General features: G+C 35.5%; 1 protein-coding gene across 1 annotated transcript in view; it reads right to left on the bottom strand.

Moving 5' to 3' along the window:
• Window positions 1-24,842, bottom strand: part of LOC136878815 (protein piccolo) — a 585,629-nt gene that overhangs the window by 36,121 nt on the left and 524,666 nt on the right. Inside the window, exons 8-10 of the mRNA XM_067152311.2 lie at window positions 20,195-20,325; window positions 17,204-17,341; window positions 4,165-4,296 (exon numbers count right to left, since the gene is read on the bottom strand). Coding sequence (XP_067008412.2) covers window positions 4,165-4,296; window positions 17,204-17,341; window positions 20,195-20,325 — 401 coding nt within the window. The remainder of the gene's footprint in view (window positions 1-4,164; window positions 4,297-17,203; window positions 17,342-20,194; window positions 20,326-24,842) is intronic.

The raw sequence follows: 24,842 nt of genomic DNA, 5'->3' as shown, positions 1-24,842 counted from the left end.
GTTCTTTGGGAATTGCTGTAAGTACCTAGGTGTTACTATAAGGAAGATCTTCATTGGGGTAATCACATAAAAGGGATTGTAAATAAAGGGTACTGATCACTGCACATGGTTATGAGGGTATTTAGAGGTTGTAGTAACTAGAGTATGGTTCTAGTGTATGGGACCCTCACCAGGATTAATTGATTCGAGAACTGGAAAAAATCCAAAGAAAAGAAGCTCGATTTGTTCTGGGTGATTTCTGACAGAAGAGTACCTTTACAAAAATGTTACAAAGTTTGGGCTGGGAAGACTTAGGAGAAAGGGGATGAGCTGCTCAACTAAGGGGTATGTTCCGAGCTGTCAGTGGAGAGAGGTATGGAATGACATTGGGTAGACGAATAAATTTGAGTGGTGTTTTTAAAAATAGGAAAGATCATAATATGAAGACAATGTATCATGGAGCAGTGGAACCATTATTATTGTATGGTTCATCTGCTTATCGTAATGTATTGAAAAGGAAGTGGGTTCAAGCCAAACTAGCCCAAATTCAAAGAGGTTTTGTACTCAGAATTATTCGTGCGTGCCGCACAATATCCACGGAAGCAGCCCTTGTTGTGGCGGGAATCCCACCTCTGTATTTAACAGCCATTGCCAAAGCTGAGCTCACATTAACAAAAAAGGGTGTTTTGTATCCTGATAGGATATTAACGGTCACTCCTGAACTGTAAGCTAATGCATTGACAGCAGGTCACCCAAGTAAATTTGCCAATAATCTTGTGCAAGAAGTGTGCAACACACAACATCATTACAATATTTATATGGATGGATCCCGGATTAGCAAAGAAAAAGATGGCTGGCTTGTAGGATGTGCTTTTGTAGTGCTACAGAATAACAGTGAGGTGCATTCTGAAAAATTTAAACTATCTCTCTCATGTTCAGTCTTTCAAGCTGAATTGTGCGCTATACAACAGGCAGTTATGTGGATTAAAAAACACAGTTGTGCTGTGCAAATATTAAGTGACTCTCAGGCAGCTTTGAGAGCAATCCAAGAAAAATATAACTTTCATCCAGTAGCTGTTAATGTAAGATCACACACAGTAACCATATCTGCATGAAATGGGTCCGAGGTCATGACGGAGTAGAAGGAAATGATGAACTTGCCAAAGCAGCTACTTCTTCTTCTGACGCCTTGTTGATATATGAAAAGTCCCCTATGTCTCATGTACAAAAGGAACTGAGGGAGTATACACAAGATATGTGGAACAACCAATGGATCACCAGCACTAATGGCTGGCTAACAAGGGAGTTGTTCTTTCCAAATATTCAAGACAGACTACAAAGTAGGTTTTTGCAACATGAACATATTATAACTCAGTTTTTGACAGGACATGGAAAGTTTGGATCATACTTCGAGAGGTTTGGAATCAGTATTCAGAAGCCCTACAGCTGTACCTGTGAAAGGCAACAAACTGTTCCTCATCTTTTATTTGAGTGTCCGATTTTTAACAGGAGTAGATATGAATTATTAATGCATTTAAACATGTGTAATATAGAATACCAAGCACCTCTCACTATGGTATTTCAGAGAAGATGCTGTTATAAAGTGTTTGTTAAATTTCTCCATCTCATTTGTAAGTCATCTCTATTTTAATTCAATTGTCATGTATTAACTTAATCTCACTATCTATAGCCCTAATATACTACTTGTAAAATAGGGTTTGTAATGGGAAATTCAATAATAATAATAATAATAATAATAATAATAATAATAATAATAATAATAATAATAATAATAATAATAATAAGATAAAGTTGAAATTCAAGAGGACAAATTGGGGCAAATATTTGTTTATAGGAAGGGGAGTTAGAGATTGGAATAATTTGCCAAAGGAGATTGTCAATGCATTTCCAAATTCTTTCCAATTATTTAAGAAAAAAACTAGGTAAACAACCAATATGGTATCTGCCACCTGGTCGATTGCCCTAAATGCAGATCAGTGGTGATTGATTGGTGCTTATTGTTTTATAGTTCCACCATCGAGTGTCAATGAAGGAGTATACTAGGAAAATATTTCAGCAGGACATATCAGATCAATTGGATTCAGGAGGCCAGTTAGATTGCATAGCCATAGATCTTTCCAAAGCCTTTGATAGAGTGGAACATGGAATATTATTAAAGAAATTGGAGGGAATAGGATTGGACGTAAAGTGAAAGTAGGAAATAATGTACCACAGGAAGAAAAAGTTTGGAAGGGAATTGCACAGGGTAGTATAATCGGTCCGTTACTTTTCTTAATGTACGTAAATGATTTAGGGAATAATATAACATCAAAAATCAGATTGTATGCAGATGACATAATTGTTTATAGGAAAATAAATAACATTGAGGATTGTTCAGAATTACAAAGGGACCTTGAGAGTATCCAGCAATGGGTTGAAGAGAATAATATGAAGGTTAATGGAGGCAAATCAACTGTAACAACATTTACAAACAGGAGTTTTAAAACTGAATTTGAATATACTTTGGATGAGGTAGTTATCCCAAAAGATGGCAAGTGCAAATACTTAGGTGTGAGATTTGAAAGTAATTTGCACTGGAAGGGTCATGTGGATGACATTGTTGGGAAAGTATACAGATCGTTACATGTCATAATGAGGCTACTTAAAGGATGCAACAAAGAATTAAAAGAGAAAAGTTACTTAAGTATGGTTCGTCCATTATTGGAATATGCAAACAGTGTTTGGGATCCTCACCAAGAATACCTAATAAAAGAAATAGACAGTGTGCAGAGGAAAGCAGCAAAATTTGTAACAGGGGATTTCAGGAGAAAGAGTAGTGTATCAGAAATGTTAAAGGAACTTGGGTGGAAAACTTTAAGTAAGAGAAGGGAGAAAACTAGACTTATAGGATTATATAGAGCCTATACAGGAGAAGAACCATGGGGAGATATCCATGAGAGGCTTCAGTTGGAAAATAATTATATCAGCAGGACTGACCACAAATATAAAATTAGAAGGAATTTTAGCAGAAGCGATTGGGGTAAATTTTCATTCATTGGGAAGGGTGTGAAGGAGTGGAACAGTTTACCAGGGGTAGTGTTCGATCCTTTTCCAAAATCTGTACAGATATTCAAGAAGAGAATAAACAGAAACAGAGAAAATAAATGAAATGTTAGAGGGCATTTGACCAGTGCAGGTTAATGTAAATAAAAAATGTGTGTGAATAAATTAATTCCATCCCCTGGTCTAAGGAGTTTGGACAGCCAAAGTAGGGGACTGCCTGTAGGGGTGAAGTACAGTGGGGACTTCGAGGGCCCTGGGACCGCTACGGTAGCTGTGAAGGCTCTTTAGGAACTCTGAAAAGTGGTGGCAAAAGGGGCTCTGGTTAAGACACAGCAGGTCGTTATGCTACTTAGGTTCCAGAATGGATAAAAAAAAAAAAAAAAAAAAAAAGTAAATAAATGCAATGTAAATTTTAATCTTATACCAGTTGTATAGTATCATTTGAAGTAATTCCACATACTGTATATCAGTTGACTATATTTGTTAGTACAGGAGATATTATAAGTAGAATTTTGTAAACAATATAAATTTATTAAGGATGAACTGTGTTTCATAGAAAAAATTGTTAGTGTAAATTGTATAATATTGTATTTTGGGAAAATTTTCTTCTCTTGTTAATTTAATATTTAGTGCTTGACAATAATGTATTTTAGTGTACCATTTGCCACCGAGGTAGACACCTCATTTGCAAATAAAGAGGTTTTAATTTTTTTTTGAAATGAAGGGAGAGGTCACTAACAGATGGGGTTATTACAGCAGTCGACAATATACTGATTTGACTCGCAAATCCATTTGTACTGAAGCTTCTTCACGGTTGATAAGTACTTTTAAAAAATGCATGTTTATATCACACCTTTCCAAACTAATCCTGTTGCTATCAATGGAAAGGTTTGAGTCCTATATGACTCTAGAATTTTTAACTGAACGTATTTGTAAAACCCTAAACAAATGAAAGCATATCATGATCCACTTAAGAATAATTAACAGATAACTCAGCATACAGTAATTTCTTTATAAAACTTGAGTAGTGAGAGCACACAGACATCTGTTAGTGAGAACACGGCAACCCACTAGCGCGGGTAACAGCAAACAAAACACACAAACACTATACACAGATTGTACCCTGCTGTTGTTCAGGATAGTCAGCGCCTGCTCCATCCGTCATGGTCTGCAGCATTCGAAAAGCTCGTGATGGGATGGAAGCACCCCTGTATCTAGGATCTGATTCATTGTGGAGGAACGTGTCCACATCCACTAAAGGAACATCAAGGGTACTCTCAGTTAGAAGAAAGAAAGAAAGAAAGAAAGAAAGAAAGAAAGAGTTCACAGTTATCTCCCCCATTCAATGCCAAGTTCTACATGGTTATTGAAATAAAATAGAGTAAGTTAATACCATACTTAATCTATGTTGTAAACATTACTGGAAATAGAACTGTGACACAATAAGCTCAGGTAATATAAATTGTCTTCACACATTCCTTGTGGTTCATGGCACCATGTATCCGAGTGCAGATTAATACTAAGTTATTCAAACTCTCTAGCCTTCTTTCAGTGGTGAAATTACCAACTGCAGTTACTATCAGCAAAACGTTTAGTGATACTTCTTTTTACCGGGGGGGGGGGGGGGGTTGAAAGGATAGGAGGGAACTTCGTTGGCAATATTGCGAAGCAAAAAAGAACTGAAGCGATACTATGATCAATATGTTCTCCTCCCAGTTCATCATATCCGCCACGATCTTTATGCCATGCTTAGCTGTCAACTGTTCACACTTATGCACGTCCAAGGTCCAGAAATAGTGTCTGCCTCACCGAATCATCATAATTAAGGGTACTGTAGTGTAACCTATTTACTCTTAAGTAAAGAAAAATGACATTGAACTATGAAACTCATCCAGGTATTTTGTTCCTGTGATTTTCCTGGAATATCCTCAGCGTTTAAAACATGTTTTAAAAGTCCACTTTATACCTGTATTTCTTTGCCTTGCTGAACAAATAACTACAGCATTTAAAGTTTTGTTAGATATCATGGCGATGCATAATCAATTCAGTTATCAGGAAGATAAACGAGTCCTACCGATTCAGTGCTTTCTCATTTAATCCCTCCACTGCGGATTATACCAAAAGCAACTCAATTCTATTTCACTAGGTAAGCATCAAAAAACAAACACTTCGTCCCGATGTTCTTCCTGTTTTCATTTTCTGCAATATATCTGTTTAAAGTCTCATCAACATTCTCACGCTGGCATTTTTCACATACCGTTCATAGTTATCAAGAAGTTAACAAAATTCAAAAGTGAAAGATTCTAATCCCGCAACATGTTCCCTTAAAATACAATTATCAACAAATAACTGCCGTCATTGTTGCCATTCACAATGCACTGTGTACTCGATGACCTTTCATTTTGACTACACTGAAATTATGCCTAAATTTATGACACCCAAACAGTTTCCTTCCACGCCAGCCAAATTCGCCATTGCTTATGGAGCCATATTCACGAACCCAGGATTTCAACCAGACAGTATGAATATCACCTAATAGAACCTCATTTGGCAATTTAAAAAAACGTTGGAATATTATTCCTAGCATTCCAATAATTGTGAACTGAGGTCAGACCACAGTGCATTTTACTGTGTAGTTGCCTTGTTAATACTGCAATCACCGGGCGAGTTGGCCGTGCGCGTAGAGGCGCGTGGCTGTGAGCTTGCATCCGGGAGATAGTAGGTTCGAATCCCACTATCGGCAGCCCTGAAGATGGTTTGTCCGTGGTTTCCCATTTTCACACCAGGCAAATGCTGGGGCTGTACCTTAATTAAGGCCACGGCCGCTTCCTTCCAACTCCTAGGCCTTTCCTATCCCATCGTCGCCATAAGACCTATCTGTGTTGGTGCGACGTAAAGCCCCTAGCAAAAAAAAAAAGAAAAAAAAATACTGCAATCATCAACCAACGGCAGAAATAATGTGATGCACGTTGGTGCCAGACATTTTGTATCCTTTCTCCCCAAACTGTTCCCTTGTAAGTATGCATTATAAGCTTGTAATTTCCCAACTGTTCAATAGAATAACATAAATATTACTGTGTAGTTGCCCTGTCAAACTGTGATCGTCAACCAACGGCAGTAATCATTGTTATGAACATTGGTGCCAGACACTTTGTACCCTTTCTCCCCAAACTGCTTCCTTGTATATATATATATAAACTTTATAATTTCCTAAGATTTTCTAATAGAGTAGCATCAATGATTCTTCAGACCACCACTGCTAGACACTGCTAAAATACCCTGTTGTTTTACGCATTGGTGCCAACTACTGTGTATATAAATAAGTTAAATAACCCCTTTAAACTCCATTTATTAATGAACATTGTTTCCTAATGAGATTTTAGTAACAGTTACCAACATTTCTGATAATATAACATCAATACTTCATATGGACCACTGCTGCTGGACATTGTCAAATACCCTGTGGTCTTACCTATTAGAGCAAATCACTTATCTTTCCCTTAAACTGCCCCATGTTAATATGTTAAGTAATACTTCTATTTTTCACTAAAATCATGTTATCCTTAGCTGACTTCTTTGCTAGATTCAATTAGTAAGTTCCTTCAATTTCTCCTTACTTCCACAGCCATTTTTAACTCTATATATTTCCTACCTGCACCTCCTTCTTAGTCTCTTAACTTCTCTGTTATAATATAGTGGGTCTTTACCATTCCTTACCACCTTTACAAGTACAAACTTGTTTTCACATTCCTCAACAACTAATAATAATAATTTCGTGTGGCTATTTCTAGCCGAGTGCAGCCCTTGTAAGGCAGACCCTCTGATGAGGGTGGGCAGCATCTGCCATGTGTAGGTAACTGCGTGTTATTGTGGTGGAGGATAGTGTTATGTGTGGTGTGTGAGTTGCAGGGATGTTGGGGACAGCACAAACACCCAGCCCCCGGGCCATTGGAATTAACCAATGAAGGTTAAAACCCCGACCCGGCCAGGAATCAAACCCGGGACCCTCTGAACCGAAGGCCAGTAAGCTGACCATTCAGCCAACGAGTCGGACCCTCAACAACTGTCTTTAGTATATTACATTTTTACATTTTTATCTACTGTTTTCCATGGATCATGGTTACTTTTTAAAACTCCCTCATGCCTGTTTTATCAGCCATACGGTACTGTCTAATAGTCCTACTTTTAAGACCTTCCTTTCTATCACATTTATTTTTAACTATCACAAAAACAGCTTCGTGATCACTAATACCATCCATTACTTAGGTTTCTTTATAGAGCTCATCTGGTTTTACCAGCACCACAACCAGAATATTCTTCCCTCTAGTTGGTTCCATCACTTTCTGAATCAGCTGTCCTTCCCATATTAACTTACTCACCATTTATTGGTCATGCCTCCTGTTGTTCGCATTACCTTCCCAATTGACATTTGGTAAATTGAGGTCACCCACTACAATCACGTTCCTTTCCATATCGTTTCCCATATAGCTGATTATCTTATCAAATAATTCCAATCAGCGTCAGCGCTATCCTTTCCAAAGACATTAAGTTGCCTATTATCTTTAGAGATGAGCCTTACACCTAGAATTCCATGTTTGTCATCTTTAACTTTCTCGTAGCTTACAAATTCTTCTTTCATCAAAATGAGTACTCCCCCTCCTACCATTCCTATCCTATCTCTACACACACACTCCAGTACTGTGAGAAAATTTCTGCATCCATTATATCATTTCTCAGCCATGATTCAACTCCTATTACAATATCTGGTAAGCATATATCTATTAAAGCCGGGATGAGTGGCTCAGATGGCTGAGGCACTGGCCTTCTGACCCCAACTTGGCAGTTCAAACCTGGGTCAGTCTGGTGGTATTTGAAGGTACTCAAATACATCAGCCTCATGTCAGTAGCTTTACTGGCACATAAAAGAACTCTTGCGGGACTAAATCCCGGCACTTCGGCATCTCCAAAAACCGAAAAAGTATTTAGTGGGACGTAAAGCCAATAACATTATTATTATTATATCTATTAAATTACTTAATACTATTTCTTTCATTGGAATACTTCTACAGTTCAACACTAACATTTTTATGTCATCTCTACTTGACTTCGAGATCGCTGTACCCTTATCACCGCTCTAGACCACCCCCTTTCCCTGAATGTACCCCCCTATAACCCTTCTAAACAAATTTCCTAACTTATACGTACCACTGTGGTTTAAGTGAAGGCCATCTGAGCGCAGATTCCTATCTCCTACCCACCTATTAGGATCTAGAAATCTCCCTCCCAGTTTTCCACATACCCACTCCATAGTCTTTTTTATATCCCCAATCACCTTTCAGTCAGCATCACTCCTGCACAGTATTCTCTTAGTCTGAAGAGGAAATGCAGGAGGCAACTTTTAGCAGTGAATTGAGCAATTAGTGTATCAAGAATCAGAAGATACAGAGCATTGAGTATAATGGTCATCTATGGTTTGAATTGTTAAATTGACATTGTATACGGTATATTTTAGACAGAAATGGAATTTTTAAAATGAGTACTTTGCATGAAATTCTCATCCTATCTATTTATGTCAATCTCTTGGTCTCATTTCTTGATATGGGGTCGGGGATGAGGTGAGATGAATTTATATGGCATGCTTTTTACAGTCAGATGCCCTTCCTGACACCAGCCTCAGTAGAGAAGCTAATCGAGATGAAATGAATGAAGTTGAACCTACATGGCTCCCTAATGCAGAGCTTGGCTTCATAACCATGTTGTTGTTTGAGTCATCAGTCCACAGACTGGTTTGATGCAGCTCTCCATGCCACCCTATCCTGTGCTAACCTTTTCATTTCTACAAAACTGCTGCATCCCACATCTGCTGTAATCTGCTTGTCATATTCATACCTTGGTGTACCCCTACTGTTCTTGCCCCTTCACTTCCCTCAAAAACCAACTGAACAAGTCCTGGTGTCTTTAGATGTGTCTTATCATTCTATCTCTTCTTTTCTTCAAATTTAGGCAAATCGACCTCCTCTCACCAATTCGTGTCAGTATCTCTTCATTCGTGATTCGATTTATCCATATTGAGTAAGAAAGAAATTTAAAATGTAAAAAGTTTAATACTTTTGAATTTCCAGTAGTATATTTGGTGAATTCATACCTGTGAGGAATATAACAGATACCTCTATCTTAAAAAAAAAGCATTATTTTTAAATTCTAGTGAGCAACAAGGCGATGTCTTCAATGTCTAGCCCCTTGGCAATCACCATCACTGCCAGGTTGTTCATTCGAGTGTTAGTCATGGAATTTTGTAAATAAGTTTTCAAGAGCCATTGTTTAACCCTCTACTGCCCAAATTATTTTGTTGTGTTTTAAAAAATTTTCTCTGCCATATACTAAGTAAATATGTTGTAAACTACACATAAATGCAGTTTTTATTGAATTTTCATTTTTGATTTTCAAAAATTAGGTTTGTGACTTCCAGGTCACACTGGGCAGTAATGTTCTGATATGTGAAAATTGACTAATTTATAAAATAACAGTCGCATAAAATTCTATATTCTATATTCTATATTTTTTATGCATATAATTTGTTAGTAATAACACAAAACATAATTGTAAAACGAGCTATCCGCCATGTGCCTGGGAAATGCTCCCAACCATACATTTGGCGCTTCCTGGTGGCTTACGCATATAACTATTAAACTATAAACAGTTGAAAATCACACAGCCATACTGTAACTTGAAAGTTACACTGGGAAGTAGTGGCTCAATTGCATTCTAACAGTAGAAAATGTGTACAGAATGATGTGTGACTTCAAAGTCACATTGGGTAGTAGAGGGTTAAAATAAAACATCCTTTCAAATAAAGTAGTCAAGGATGAATTGGATAGATTTAAATTGCAGATATTTTAATAATGTGAATGGAGGGGAAGCTGGATTATTTTCTGCTTCGCCAAGCATCCCCTGTCTGCACATGAGTTTAATTACATCATTCAGCCATTATTAAGCTGATACACTCAATTCTTGATTAAACAGGATAATATAGATAGTGATACCCATAGGGAACCTGAAATATTTGTCCTGAGCTTCCCAGATAAGTAAAATTGCAGTTAAAAATAGAACAGGCATACTGAAAGTACAGTTTAAATGATAATAAAGATAATACAGATAATGATAATAAAGGCAACTTTTAGCAGTGAATTGAGCAATTAGTGTATCAAGAATCAGAAGATACAGAGCATTGAGTATAATGGTCATCAATGGTTTGAATTGTTAAATTGTTAAATTTAGAATTTAGAAAAATTAATATGAAAGTAAGAATAAAGAATTTAGTTAATAAACATGAATCAAAGGAATTGCCATTTCGAGTTATAATTTATTTTAAAATGGATATAATTATATTCATAATTTTTGAGTCATGTTTTGTAATTTTTACATCATATTTTGTCACTTTTGAGGTAATATTTGCTTGCTTATTTGGGCTATTTTTAGGTTGTAAACATCCCAGTCCTACTGATTATATTATTATATTTATAATTCTGTATTTTTTTAATTAACTTACCCCAATACGTTGCAGTAAAAGTAGCACTTAGCACAATTAATAAATGGAAAAATAAACAGCACTTTTCATTGAAACTAATAAGACAAAGAAAAATATTCAAACTACCTAACTTCAACCCCTACTACTATTACAACTCGGCAATATTATCCCAACCCTTTGTAAGTCTGTATTACTGTAACTCCTAACACTCATGTATTGTCAGTGTTTTTGATATCGCAGTTAAGCCGCAAAGTGGTTGATCCGATTACGGTAAACTGAGAGTTGAATGTATACAGGAAAATTAAACCATCACTATTTGATACCACAGTGAATGTGTTAATACACAGCATAAATGAAACTAAAATGTACCCTGTTAAGAAGACAACACACCAGCTCGGTGACAGATTAACAACTTGTTTCTGGAAGTGATAACAGAATTTTAACATAAGGAAAGAAGACAGTATTTGTTAATGTGATGAAATATAGTGAATATTTACAAGTGACATTCTGAACTTGCAGATACAATTTATCATATAATTTAATATAACATAAGACATTTTCAATATTATTAAAAGGGATATTTCAATATAAATTGCTGCCTCTTCTTACCAACATGTTGTTGTTTGATGTTGCTGCTGTGTTTTGCCGTGTTACAATGTTTATGCACATTAAAATGTTTTTCAGCCACAAATTTCACTTCACACAACTTGTGTGATCTGGTAATCTTAGTAAACTTAGTACTTTATGTATTCACAAATGTTTGATAAGTGAATCAACGACAATAGACTGAAATAACTGCTAAACATGTATATTTAGAAAAATTAATATGAAAGTAAGAATAAAGAATTTAGTTAATAAACATGAATCAAAGGAATTGCCATTTTGATTTATAATTTATTTTAAAATGGATATAATTATATTCATAATTTTTGGGTCATGTTTTGTAATTTTTACATCATATTTTGTCACTTTTGAGGTCATATTTGCTTGCTTATTTGGGCTATTTTTAGGTCATATACATCCGAGCCCTACTGATTATATTTGTGCAAGGAGTCTAACTGATCACTCTGGCTATAACAAGTCTATTGTTATGATGCTGTAGTAGAATTTAATTCACTGTTTGTATCTCTTGTGAAATTGGTATTGGGGGTTGAGTGGTTAGAAAAATCTTGGGTTTGAAACTAGCCTCAGTCAGTGGATATTTCAAAGATAGGAATACCCATAATTTGCCATGTTATTTACAAAAGGAAGCCTGAAGCACTTGTTAGTTGCCCATGCAGAAAATTTTTCTAGGCCACAACAATGGTGGGGGCAATAAGCAGCTCATCAGAGGTGTCGATATCCAAGGGCTCATCACTGGAACACATATTAATGTTTACATCCACTGGGAAATCACTGGTACTAGGCTGGGAGGCATCTTTCTGTTTATGTATCTTCATTTCCCTGTAGAGTCTGTTCCACTTGGCACTGGAAAAATGTATCTTTTTTTGGAGTTGCCATAAACTACTCTTTCTTCCACTTATTGTTTCTCCAAATTTTGCAGTAAGTTTCATAATTTCGTTTTGCAGTAATTATAGTATAACAGTGTTAAAATTTTTAAAAAATAATTTATAATTTATATGGGTGACTGTATTCTGCACAAAATTAATTTTTTATTTAACTTAATGCATGTGCTCGCTACACAATTCAAATTAGTCTGGCTGCCCAAAACTGAATGCTTGAGAAGTGCATCGATTCCTTGTCGTGACCTTGAATATTTTCGAGCTGTACTTGATGGTGGATGCAAAAACCTTTCGTCCTACATACGTGTATGTGCAATTTGAAAATATTGCGTGTGATTTATATTTCGTATCATTCTAAAATCTTCCCCATTTTCATCTCGCTCAACTTTTTAAACTAGCATCCCGATTTACAACATGTATTCATGTCATAAGAAAATAAGATTTGAATGAATGTATCACACTTCAAGGTTTGGCACAGTGAAGTTCACTATTTCTTAACATGCATTTGTATGAATAGTATCAGATCTGTGTAAATTTTAATGTTTAATGTTTTAATGTTTATGTTTAATGTGTAATGTTTTATAGTAAGGAAGAATGTCCCAGAACCACAGTAATTAACTAGAACATATGTAATAACATCAAACTGATGAACCCACAGTTATCCAATGTTGGAAAATGTATAAAGTAAAAGTAATTGGACTGAATTCCAGTTACCTCAAAAATGTTTTACTCAATTACAATTACTTTTTCAACAAGTAACCAGTTAAATTATAATTACTTCACAGAACATTGTCTCTAGAAAATCACTGACTTTTTTCACATGGATCAGGAATAATACTAAAGTTTGCAAGGAAAAATAGCCTGATGGTAGAGATGCAACCTCCATCTTAGACGGATGTGCCAAACTCAGAGGTGCCATTGAACCCACCCCCACCCTCAGAAAATTTTCGAGTGAAATCCAAATCATGCTCATCCCTTTTTAATAATGACACCTCCTTTGTCCTCTCTCACAGCAATCTATTCTGAAGTATATCATGTTTACATAAAATTTGCACATTACCAGTTAGTTCTATGATAAAACATTGCTGATTTTCGGTGTAGGTTTTTCTTGAAGCATCCTTCCTTCCACGATGACATTTTTGTCCTCTAAACCATGAGTGATTCCAATGTAGATGTGCTTAATGTTGGCCTGAATTGTCTGATTTTCCCTATCAATACTGATAACTCTTCCAGGTACACTTAATGCTGCAAATACAACATTATTTAGAACATTACTTAGAGAAGAGAAGAGTAGAGCTCCTTCATTCACAATGAATTTCACAACACAAAAGGAAGTAACGATCGAACAAGTATTGTTACCAACTCAGAAACAATAAAACAAGGAGGGTTGAACAGTAATGCTTGAAGAAATTGGACATTTTTCCTCCTTTCCTTTCTTCTGTAGAATTTTTGTTTGTTATAATGCCACTTTTCCATAGTAATAATTTTTCCCTCTGACCTTAATGCCGTAATCGTGAGGTGAAATCCGAAATAATTATGGACAATTCAGGCAATAGTTGGCACCTCTACAAACTCAACGCAGCATACCAACTGTCACAAAACTGTTACAAGAAGTGCATTTCAAAGAATGCCAAATTGTGCCATTACAAGACTGTTGTCAGACCCCAGTTCTTATATGCTGTGGAGACATTACTGAAGAACAGGAAAGGCAACCATGGACGACCTGGAAAAATTGGAAGACGTATCCAGAAAATTCACAGGCCAAGAGTGCTCCCAGATGGAACCTACTGACTGAAAGTGAACTCTGAACTGTACCAACAGTTGGAAACGGCTAACACTAGCATGCGACATAGGCGGCTGAAGTTTTACGGGCACCTTCTGAGAATGGACAACGGCAGGCTTACGAAGAAGATCTACTCACTCACCGAAAGTTACAAGACTGGAAGCATGTGACTCAATGAAGTAAAAGAAAAGACTTAGCTTCCGCTGGGATTTCTGATGCTGAGGTCCCAAATTTTGTAAAATGGTAAAATGGTACCAAAGATTGTTCTTGCAAACCTCTTTCACAGGAAAGGAAGGAAAAACTAATTGCAGGGCTCAAGAAGTGTTGGGAACGAAAGCAAGCTTCCAAAAAGAACTAGTCATAAGCACTCCCTAGTGGGCTTAAATCACTAATAATAAAAATTACCTCATTTGGTGTTTTTTTCATTTTTTTTTTTCAGAATAGAGACATTAAGTGGCTTTCATCATTAAAAGAGATTCAAAATGATTGCTCCCAAGCAAAGTTTGCATGTTATCTTTGCATTTACATTTTTTTCAGGGCCAACTATTAAAAAAATGTATTCAAATAGGGGAATAGAAATTCCTTAACCCCTTTGTCGTTACATGTTTATTCTGGTTCCATTCTTGACCACTTAGTACTTAACTGCCTAAATCTCAACCATTGACCCCAAGAAGCTGTGGGTAAATGAACGAATCTGCATTGTATCCTTGGATTTATACCCTTGGCCTTGCGAGTGCTGGGGCTCGTAATTTGCCAAACACTCGTTGCAATGTATATCGGTTACAGAATGTAATGATTACAGTTTTTTCAAAGAGTTAAATTACAAATAAAAATTACATTTTGTCAAAAGGAATTATTACTAGAAAAAATTACTAAACAAAGTCATTGTTACTAGTATTGGATTACTTTTACTGAGTTACTTCCCAATTCTGCAGTTGTCTAACATATCCAAAGTTTATGGTGATAGGTCACACATTATGGTAACCTGTAAAAGTGTTCTTACATGGGATATTTTATCTTCACTGAGCAAAAGTTCTGTCGATATTCTTCCTCTTATCTTCAATTAGTAAATTCAAGTAATTTTCATTAGCTGTCCAAAAATAATCATGCAAGGTTAACAAATTAGAGTAGCGTGTTTCCTCCACCAGCACTGAAATATCCTGAAAGGTAAAAGTATCCAATAGCCCATGTCATGACATAAAATAAATGATCAGTACCACTTTCATCAAGCATCTTGAAGACTCTGGAAGGGATGTGACCACCACGATATCGTGGGTTCTCCTCCTCATAATGGAGATCTTCTGAAACTGTTAGAACACAGTAACACAGATATCATGCAAACAGTACAAACACACAACATATTTAACATTCACATGCACTGCTATGTCAAAAATGATTTCCAGAAGAATGCAATTGTTTATTGTACCTTGAAGATATCTCACATCAAAAGTTATGAAGTAACTGCTCTAAAGTGTGATTTCACAACTTAAACTATGAGTATTCAAAAAATTTCCTCTTTTACTATACTGTATTTGATAAATCTAGAGGTAAAACAGATCACTCTGTTCAAGGCGGTACCCTATTAAAATATTGGCCCAAAAAGGAAAATTAGATTTTGATGCTAGGAGATACTTCAAACTTTGAGGCACACAGTGATTTAATCTTTTTAATGTGCATCCAGTTTTAAAAGTTCCATGGAGGTATTTAAATCACACTTATAGTTTTGGAAGTTTCCAGTGTTTTAGTACTGTTAAGTATATAATCAAAGTAAAATGCATCTAGTTATAATCACTTGAGAAGTTCTATGGGCATAATTTTTTTAAAACCCTTTATAAATTTAAAAAGCTCCCTGTTAAACAATTTAAATCTGATTGCCTTCAAATTTTGTACTCATGTGCAGTCATATACCACTTATAATTTGCAGTAGCCTATACATTTTAATGCCTAGTTGATCTTTCAGAAATATTTTGTGTTTAGGTATTAAAAAAGTCAAAATTTTACACATAATAATAAAAATGTTGTTGAAAATATAAGAATTCCCCTTAAATTAGGAATACTACATTTAAAAAACTTCTCTAACCTTAATTTTAAAAGTAATAATAATTTCAAAATAATAAACCAAAAATTGTTGCAGCTGAGACATTTTGAAAATGGACCAAATATTTTTAAACCCATAATTTTTGAATTATTTTCTCTATTTAGAGATAATTTTAAAGTTTTCTTAATTAAAGGCATATTGATCAACTCCTAAAATGTTTTGGAATTTGGACTAAAATTATAGAAAATATAAATTCCAATAAGGAACGCACCCCCCCCCCCCCCCCCTCATCATTTATTCAGTCATAGTGCTTTACTATTGTAACACCAATTTTGATTATACAAGTTAAAAACCGCTTCATAAAATGTTCTCCAAATAATGAGCAGTTGACATTGCATAAACCTTTATGTTTTGTAATGTAATCTGACAATTGCTAGCAAGATTTTTAATCACTGTTATTACTATTTCCCCACCATCACCACAACATCACATAAACACATGAAACTTTTTAGTGACATGGGGTTAGGACAGGGCTCGGACTGGAAAGGTCACAGCTGAGGCCTTAATTAATGTATAGCCCAATTTCTTTGGTTTGAAACTTGGAAACCACATAAAGTCTGCCGACACACACTATGTAACCAGCTCATTCAGTTTTATTTGATTCTTGTCACTCTAAACTTTTGAAAATTGTAGAGTTAGATGCGGCGCATATTAAAAGAATGAGAATGAATGGAGGAGGATAGGTTACCTAGGAGAATAACAAACGTGACTGTGGAGAATAAGAGAAGCAAAAGGAGACCAGGGAAATAATGGGATTATGTTTTTAATGATTTAAAAAAAAAAGATTAAATATTTATAATTATTTGATACTGCAAGCTGATGTACCAGTAACATGCTTTTATTCTGCCATAAATGATAAATTATTATTATTATTATTATTATTATTATTATTATTATTATTATTATTATTATTATTATTATTATTATTATTATTATTATTATTATTATTATTTATATTTTTATTATTATTATTATTAGAGTGAAGTCACAGAGTTAGTTACAAATAAAGGATTATGGAAACACTTAGTTAATTCACAAAGGCCTCCAGACTGAATACTAAAAGACAAAACACTCCATAATGAAGATGTATGTATGTATGTATGCATGCATGTATTATTTTCTTTGCATTCCAAACCTAGGTTCAGACAAACCACGGCTAAACCAACATTCATATTTCCACCCTTTCAACCTCAAGATGTATGAAAATTCAAATTAGGTATGATATGATTTAATTTCACGAAGTTTCATACCTTGAGCCTTAAACTTGTCCATCAATGCACGGTCATCATCACTAAGCTGCAATTTGCGTAACTCTTGGACTGGAACTCCTTGAGTTTGTTGTTGAGGAGTCCACTGGTTCCCATATTGTTGATTTTGCTCTGACTGATCTGTAATGAAACAAATAGAAAACTGACAAATCTTGGAACTGTACAAAGCAGCCTAATTCCAAAACTAACACATATTTTCCCTTTTAATCTTTTACTCCTGCTCTCTCTACTTGCACTGATTTGCCATGCTGATTATCCACAGTTCTAATTTTCTATCTTTGATTTATAACTGTACAATTTTTGTGGAAGAACAGTTTGTATATCAAAAGGATATATACAGTTTTGAATCAGACAATGTACATTAGCAGGGGTTCAGTGAAATCCACTCCTCTTTTCTCCCTGCCCGTGTTTAGTTACACTGAGCCTCCTAGAATAAGACAAATGAATAACTTAGCTCAAGAGTACAAGAAAATATCAACAAACATATTAGAGGTAAGTTCAGGGCTTCAACTATGGCAAAAGAGTATAGTAGTTTGTCCACAGGGATTACTTTGAAGGTGTTTGTGCATCAGTGTTTGAAAGTACAGTAGAAACTCGTTAATCCTGAGTAATTGGTGGATAAGTTGACTGGACTAGTGAAGGTCCAGATTAAGTGTAGGACTTTATTAGCCAGTAATGCTGATGTTCATAACTACAGTACAAAAAACTCTGAATGTCGTTTATAAATTTATTTACTCAAAAGTTTCAGCAGACTAATGAGCCTGACAGTTATAAATTAACTGAGTCAAAACTGAAAAGAAATGGCTTCAGATATTACAAAAAACAGTTATTGTGTCACTGTTTTGTATGTCTTCCCTTGCACTTTTGATATTTCAGCAATTAAGGGCAATTTTGATTTTTGTTAGCACATAGGTAGAAAAAGAGTAATAATAATTTGTCTAACCCCCCACCCCTCCATGGCACTATAGCCCTTGGAGGACCCTGGCCTACCAAGCGACCGCTGCTCAGCCCAAAGTCCTGCAGATTACGAGGTGTTGTGCGGTCAGCACGATGATTCCTCTTGGCCGTTATTCTTGGCTTTCTAGACAGGGGCTGCTATCTCACCATCAGATAACTCCTCAATTCATCACATAAGTGAGTGGACCTTGAACCAGCCCTCAGATCCAGGTAAAAATCCCTGCCCTGGCTGGGAATTGAACTCGGGGCCTCCGAGTAAGAGGGAGGCATGCTACCCCTACACCACAGGGCCGGCACAAAAGTCATCTCCGTACAGGCCATTAAGGCCCTTGGAGGGGTGGAAGGTAAAGGCTTCCACTATCCGTAATCTTGGCCCTTGATGGGGTACAGTAGTTAGCTCTATGCCTGGCCGCCTTTGCCCCCAGGAATTAACCTGGTACTCATTTTTGCTGTAGGCTGAGTGAACCCCAGGGCCATGTGCACCTCCGGAAGTGGAAATCTCATTTCTTAAATTTTACGACTTCCTGATGGGGATTGGAATCCATGTCCTTCCGGGCGAACCGAGCACACCTTTACTGCCGCGAGCAGGCAGCTCCCAATAATTTGTCTGGTATCACATATTTAGTTCTAACTTCGGTCCATAGTTTCAGTTTACCTGTCATAATTAGGATATTATTTTATTAGATAGTATCTTGTTTGTTATATTGCTATTTCAGGTTAATTTAATGGCAGTGTTCATGTCTATTAGAGCATTGTAGGTTAAAAAATAAATAAATAAATACGGTAAATAAATTTACTGATGCCGTAGGCATAGGTGTTGCTTGAAATTCTATAATCACATCTGCAGAACGGACGGTAATATATTTACTCAAAAACAAATTAATATAAACAATTCAAAGAACAATTAGAAGAAATTAAGCAGGATTTACAAAAAAATAAATGCTACAGATGATACCATAAAAAATTGCAAAGCTCTATGATTGAAAATTACACATTCATGGAGAAAGCTAAGAGACCACTGGAGAACAGTGGACAGGAAAATGCAAGAAACAACACAGCAACTTCATGAAGAGATTTTGGAAGAAGAAGAAGACATGCCAGTTTACAAGTTCAAAGGTGCTCTTTATTTGGGAATAATAATAATAATAATAATAATAATAATAATAATAATAATAATAATAATAATAATAATAATAATAATAATAATAATAATAATAATAATAATAATAATAATAATAATAATCTGTCTGTGTCTGTTGTTTTGTTGTGTAATACCTGTGTAGTCCCTTCAATATTTCAACATGCAATGGCACTTTTCATTTCTATTTGTGTGTTGTAGTATTAACAAAAATGTCTATATGTATGTATTCTGTTTAAATACATTTCTATGTTTCAGTTAGACTGTTATTTTATACAGTAATTAGGGCATGCTTATATAGAATAATTGTAGAATAGTTATTTTATTTACTTTCAGGAAATCTGTGTGTAGTATACATCATTTCAGTATTTTCTTCATTTGACGTATACATTTTTATTAATAGAATATGCTATTTTACTATTACAGCAAACTCTTGATTAGCCGGGTGAGGATTATCCGGTTTCTGGATTATCTGTACATAGTTCCGCGATAAAAGAAATGGAGCCTGAAGTACTGTATTGTGTTATACTGTACTTGCATATGCAAAACTGTATGCATCTTTTTCGCTTAACCAATAATCCTTCCTCAAAGCTCACAATAATGACGAAATATTACTATATAACTGTGCGCTAAAATGGGTTGAAAACGAAATTATAAATGGTGTAATATAATGGGAAATTAAAAGGTTGTTTACTATAAATTGAAAATATTTATATCAAAACATATACTGTATAGCAAGATAGGAACATGAATAGGAACACATAACAGGATAAACACAATGGCAGATCAGCATTAGAAGAGGAAACTATAGAAAGGGGAGCAGAAATCAAATAGTCAGGGCTGGCAATTGATATACATAGTACAAGATCAAAACTAACCTTCTTGATTGTCTGTATCTGTTATCTTCTGAAGCACACGGAAGGAACGAGATTGGATTGGAGCAGAGTTGGGACCACCTCCACCCCAGCTCTGCTGTTGCTGCAGTTGGCGAGGACTTTGTGGTCCTGCACTGTAAGTAAAATATACAAAGTATTGTTAAAAAAAAAAAGGAATATAATAAAGAACTCTAGGAATTTTTGATCAGCCATCTTAATAATGAAAAACAACCACCTTATTGCATATCGTTCTTCAACTAGTAAAAGACAGGAGACAAATGCGGCATAACCTAGGAAGTTGTAACTGATTTTTGAAATATATGTGTACCAAAGATATTGTAAATGTTGGTCAAATTTCAGAACACCTGAACTACCCCAAGTGAAAACTAATAATACTTATGTAGCGGAATTATGCTGTTGACCACAATGCACTTCACTTTATAATAGAACGTACCAACAAAAATATTACTACTTTCTGACATGACATGGTATTGCACCAGTAGGCTTTCTAATAAATCTACATTCATGTCCCTTCCTTATTATAAGCAATATGTTTTTGATGAAATATACTCTAACTGAAATATTATGTATAAATTTTACCCAATATTATGCAAGATAAGAATTTATGTTCCCTATTGACAACTTCTTGAACTCTGCATCTTATATTCTTGGAGTAAATGTTCTTTATTGAATAAACTAAGTTTATAAGCATTAAATTTGATTCATTAATGCTAGTAGATTCCCTATTCCACCAGACAAAGGAGTTTTTTTTTTGTTTTTTTTTGGCTAGGGGCTTTACGTCGCTCCGACACAGATAGGTCTTATGGCGACGATACAAAAGAGTTTAAAGCATTCAAAGGGGGAAAAATAAATAAATTATGTAGAATATTGTTAGGTACTTTTGAAGACAACCTTAATGAAATCAGAAAACAACTACTGCAACAGATACAGTATGAGGGTCTTTTGGTTTAATAATAATAATAATAATAATAATAATAATAATAATAATAATAATAATAATAATAATAATAATAATAATAATAATATCTAGGTTGGTGACACAAATGGTGGAATACTGGCTCTCCGAGTCCAAGTTGGTGGGGTTGACCTGGCTCAGTCTATTATTATTATTATTATTATTATTATTATTATTATTATTATTATTATTATTATTAATTTGTAACATAACTCCAAAAGACAATCATGTCCGTTATTCTGTGCTGTGAGAGCATTAATAGAAACTACTGTGATCTGTGGTATGGGTAGTTAATTAGGTACAACTATATTAGTCACACAGTTTGTTGCTTTGATGTTTAGTTTATAAACACATGGTTAATTACAAGATATGAGATGTTAATGAAATAAGTTTTAGATATTCATAATACATACAAGAAGACAAACATGACAGAACAATCCCACAGTGTTTGAACCATAGATCTTTATATTCCTGCAGCTTAAACTTTGGTTATGAGGTCAAATGGTACGCAGTTCAACCTATCTGCTCAATGTTACACATTTGATGTTTCTTTAAATATGAATACTACTAGACTTAATGGTGTATGGGACTTTACAAATTTTCCTCATTGTAAGAATAGGCCATAACCTGAAAATTATTTTGCATACTAAACTCTAGTGATTGTAGAGCCTTCATGGCTCAGGCGGCAGCTCGCCGGCCTCTCACCGCTGGGTTCCGTGGTTCAAGTCCCGGTGACTCCATGTGAGATTTGTGCTGGACAAAGCAGAGGCGGGACAGGTTTTTCTCCAGGTACTCAGGTTTTCCCTGTCATACTTCATTCCAGCAACACTCTCGAATATCATTTCATTCCATCTGTCAGTCATTAAGCATTGCCCCAGAGGAGTGCGACAGGCTTCGACAGCCGGCACAATTGCTATCCTTGCCGCTAGATTGGGGCTTCATTCATTCCATTCCGGACTTGGTCGAATGACTGGAAACAGGCTGTGGATTTTCATTTTTCAAACTCTAGTGATTCTTCAGATAAAATCAATCAATCAATCAATCAATCAATCAATCAATCAATCAATCAATCAATCAATCAATCAATCAATCAATCAATCAATCAATCTTTATACATATTATGTGCAACAGACATTGTCATATACATGTTGTATACCGTATAGCACAATTCATAATATTTCCAGTATTCTGCGATTAAATATGAATTACAACCATTTCAAAGAACTCCTCTGTTGAATAAAAAAAGATGTTGGAGGAGCCAATGCTTCACTCTAGTTCTAACTATATTATTAGAAAGAACCTGTACCCTTGTTGGTAATCTGTCAAAGAGCTTCAAAGGATAAGTTAGATTACCTGATTTTGTTTTCTGTAATTTGCCGTAGGGTATATCCACCTGGTTTCTGCTTCTTGTGTTGTGATCGTGGAAGTCATTTTGGTATTTAATATCTGGATAAAACGGATGGAACAAAGTGACATGGTACTGGAGTGTATTAAGAGGATGCAGCTTACCCCAGCCTTCGACAAGAACTCTGTAATTTAGTGTACCAAATTAACACTACCAGATTGCCTGTCATGAAAACAGAAAACGTATGTGTTGTTCTTTAATATTACAATTTTGTTCCCCCATATATAGTAAGAAAGGAAAAGATTTTCGTCAGCTTAAACCAATTATAAGGAACACCCCTTAATTACTCTCTAGTTAATAGTCATAGGAGTAACCATCCGATCTAGTGAATAATGTTGCTTCATGTTTCCTAGGGACAGCAAAGAGAATTGTCTACTTTAGACATTATGTTTATGAGAAAATGGCCTTTGAACATCATAGAGAAAAAAAAAAAAATCAATATAGATAACTGTAAGTAAATTCAGTTAGTTTTCACAACAGAATTGTTTTCTTCAATAATTAAGTTTAGTGAATAAGTTGTGAAGTGAAAAATATAGCTGTTGGACCATGAACTGGATCTAATATTTCATATCATGAAAGACAATCAGGTTGGAAATTATGTACTGTATGCATGTATGATTGGCTACCCCTTAGTCCTATTTCTTGATACGGGGTCGGTGATGAAGTGAGATGATATTTTATGGCATGTTTTTATGGCTGGATACCCTTCCTAATGCCAACCTCAGTTGAGGAGCTAATGAAGATGAAATGAATCATGGTGAATAAAACTGGCTAAGGAAGTGGATGGAATCGGCTGTGGTCTATGAATAGAAAGTGTCCAGCATTTGCCTGGAAGTGAAAATGGGAAACTACAGAATACCATTCTCAGGACAGCCGACAGTGGGTTTGAACCCACACATCTTCCGAATGCAGTGCTTGGCTCTATATCCGTAGCACGTTAACATGCACGGCCACTTCGCTTGGTTATGTACTGTCGTCGGTTGTAACTTGATCTGAGTATATATAACTTCTTCCTGCATAAAGTGAACAGTTCAACTCAGTTATGAAGATGGTGAGTTTGAGTTACGCTGCTACCAGCGTTTTACCCCCCTCCCCCTTCCACCTTCCCTCCTTTTTTTCATCTATTACAAATTTATTTTCTTCTATTACTGTCAAAATAGATTTTAAAATTTTCTTTCCCAATAATTCGGCCTCTTCTGTAACCTCTACAGAGTCGCTGGGATGGTAAACGATTTATACAAAGAACTGTTTATTTGTTATTTGCTCTCCCGGAAACTTGTTTGCACTTTGCGTAGCTTCACATTCAAAAACACTTCCATTCAAACATAATTCAACATGCGAGATCTCCATGCCAATCAAACTTATGATGAGCACGTCTGGTTACATCGCACACAACCGTTACACGACACAACGTGGTCAGACAGTGACTAACTGCTGTTCTCATTCACAACACGAGGAAAAAGGGGATCAGGAAATGTCAGAAAAATAAAGTTAAGACGAGCGTGACTCGAACTTGCTATCTTCATAACTGAAGTGGAGAACCTTAACCACTCGACTACCGCATCACAGTCTCTCGCTTGATGGTGTCTAGCATGCTAAACCTCTCATAAATTTTCTCCACATTTTCAAAATAGCTTTCTTCGGAAATTTTTCAGAGTTGCGTGCTACTACTTTGTCAGTGTGTTTTTGTGATTTAGTACTACCAACCTACAAAATTTGAACAAAATCTGTGATGTGGACATCGTGACCTCCCCTTGTCAGTTTATGGATGTGTTTGCGATGACTGAACAGACCAATCTTGGCATAAAACATATGCCCACACAAATCACACTGAATTGATGCAGGAGGGCGGGGTTGTAATTGACGAAGCTTTCTTGCTTGTTGCTTGGCATCTTGATGTCTGGGGCATTCTCTTTCGAAAAAGTTAACAACGGTGGATGTAGTGTTCCGCCACAGTGAACGGTCCACAGCACATTCTTCCCATGTCTGTCTGTATATTTATACCAGTTGTCGTCATGATGTGTTTCAGCTGTACTGTACTGTTACACAATATTAGTTTTTTTTGTGTTTAAATAATTTGTAATACTGTAGGTTACTGTAATTAAACAAACTTTATAAACCTAATATTTTTCAGAATATTGTTTAAAACATGGTGAAATAAGTTAAACTGAAGTACAGCATTGTAAATAGCTGGATAGACTATTAATGTTGAACATATTTCTTAGCAGACAAAGTAGGGGACCCCACACTACGAAAAACATAAAATTAAG

This window comes from Anabrus simplex, chromosome 8, assembly GCF_040414725.1.
Source record: "Anabrus simplex isolate iqAnaSimp1 chromosome 8, ASM4041472v1, whole genome shotgun sequence".
Taxonomy (NCBI): Eukaryota; Metazoa; Arthropoda; class Insecta; order Orthoptera; family Tettigoniidae; genus Anabrus; species Anabrus simplex.
The sequence above is the reverse complement of the archived record's forward strand: the minus strand, read 5'-3'. Positions and strand labels throughout refer to the sequence as shown.